We start from the raw sequence: 1059 nt of genomic DNA, 5'->3' as shown, positions 1-1059 counted from the left end.
GGCACTGCGCCGGGCCCACTCGCCGCGGCGGCTCCTCGCGGGGAACAATAGGCTCGGCTCGCCGGGCTTAGGGTTCATCTGCAATGTGCCGCACATTTCGCGCACACACAAAGCGGCGGAGAGGGGGCGGCGCGGGGAAACGGCCACTACCGGTGGTTCCAGGGTTAGGGGTGGAGGCGATGTTCGCGTCCCCGGCGCGGCTGTTGGCGGAGCCGCCGCGAGTCCCCGCCCGCCCGGCAGAGGAGCTCGGAAGGGCGCCGCGCAGCGCCGTCGGGCGGGATGAAGTCCGCCTGTTCCGTCTGCTTCAAGATGAGGCTTCCGGGAGCCAGCGTTCCGGAGCCCCGCGCTGGTGATTCGGGGCCTGGTTAGCACGTTTTGCACGAATGATCATAAACTAACTTTACAAACTGCGGACGACGCAGACAATGCGGGGTGCCCGCCGCCCGCCAGCTCGCCCTGGGCCGGCTTCACGCGGCGGACGGTTGCGCGAACGGAGTAAACCGACGGGGGTCGAGCCGTCCAACTTTTTACCGCAAGGAACGTTTATTACAGGATCCTAAAGATACTTAAAATAAATGGCGACGAAAGCATGCTTCCCTGGCTTCCTCTCCCGTGTCTCAGATGTGATTCTCCTTTAAGATATTTTTGAAGGTTAAAAAAAAAAAAAAACCCTTCGCTTAAATGGGAGACTCGGAAGATCTCAACCAACGCCACCACTTAAGTTTCCATTTTTGGGGGTGTTGGAGCCGGCCCTTCGCGGCAGACGCTAATTAAACTTCCCGGCCCGGCGAGGCTCCGTCCCAGCCGCGGGCCCCGAGCGCCCCGAGGTCGCGGCCGGCGCGGTCCGCAGCGAGGACGCGGGAGTGCCGGGCAAACAAAACGTTACGTAACGCGCTCCGGCGGGCCCGCGGCGCTCACGCTAGGAAAGGCACTCATTGCCCAAGTAAAGTTTGTCGGGAGGAGGCTGTGGCCGGGCAGCTCCCGACACGCGAGGCCAGGCAGGTCTCGGGGCCACGCGGGGCGCGGAGCCCGCGCGAGCAGGAGCGCAGCCGGGCCGGG

At 64.3% G+C, this 1059-nt stretch overlaps 1 protein-coding gene across 1 annotated transcript; it reads right to left on the bottom strand.

Annotated features, from left to right (window-relative positions):
- On the bottom strand, window positions 1–936 carry LOC106146864 (myristoylated alanine-rich C-kinase substrate-like; the record flags this gene model as incomplete). Its single annotated transcript, XM_013505632.1, is given in 3 exon segments — window positions 1–361; window positions 425–523; window positions 887–936. Coding segments are annotated over 3 exon segments (510 nt in total), but the record flags the coding sequence as incomplete, so codon positions are not given.
- Between the last annotated feature and the right edge of the window lie 123 nt (window positions 937–1059).

Source organism: Chinchilla lanigera, unplaced genomic scaffold, assembly GCF_000276665.1.
Source record: "Chinchilla lanigera isolate Chin_1 unplaced genomic scaffold, ChiLan1.0 scaffold00099, whole genome shotgun sequence".
NCBI lineage: Eukaryota > Metazoa > Chordata > Mammalia > Rodentia > Chinchillidae > Chinchilla > Chinchilla lanigera.
This window is presented reverse-complemented; position numbering and strand designations above follow the sequence as displayed.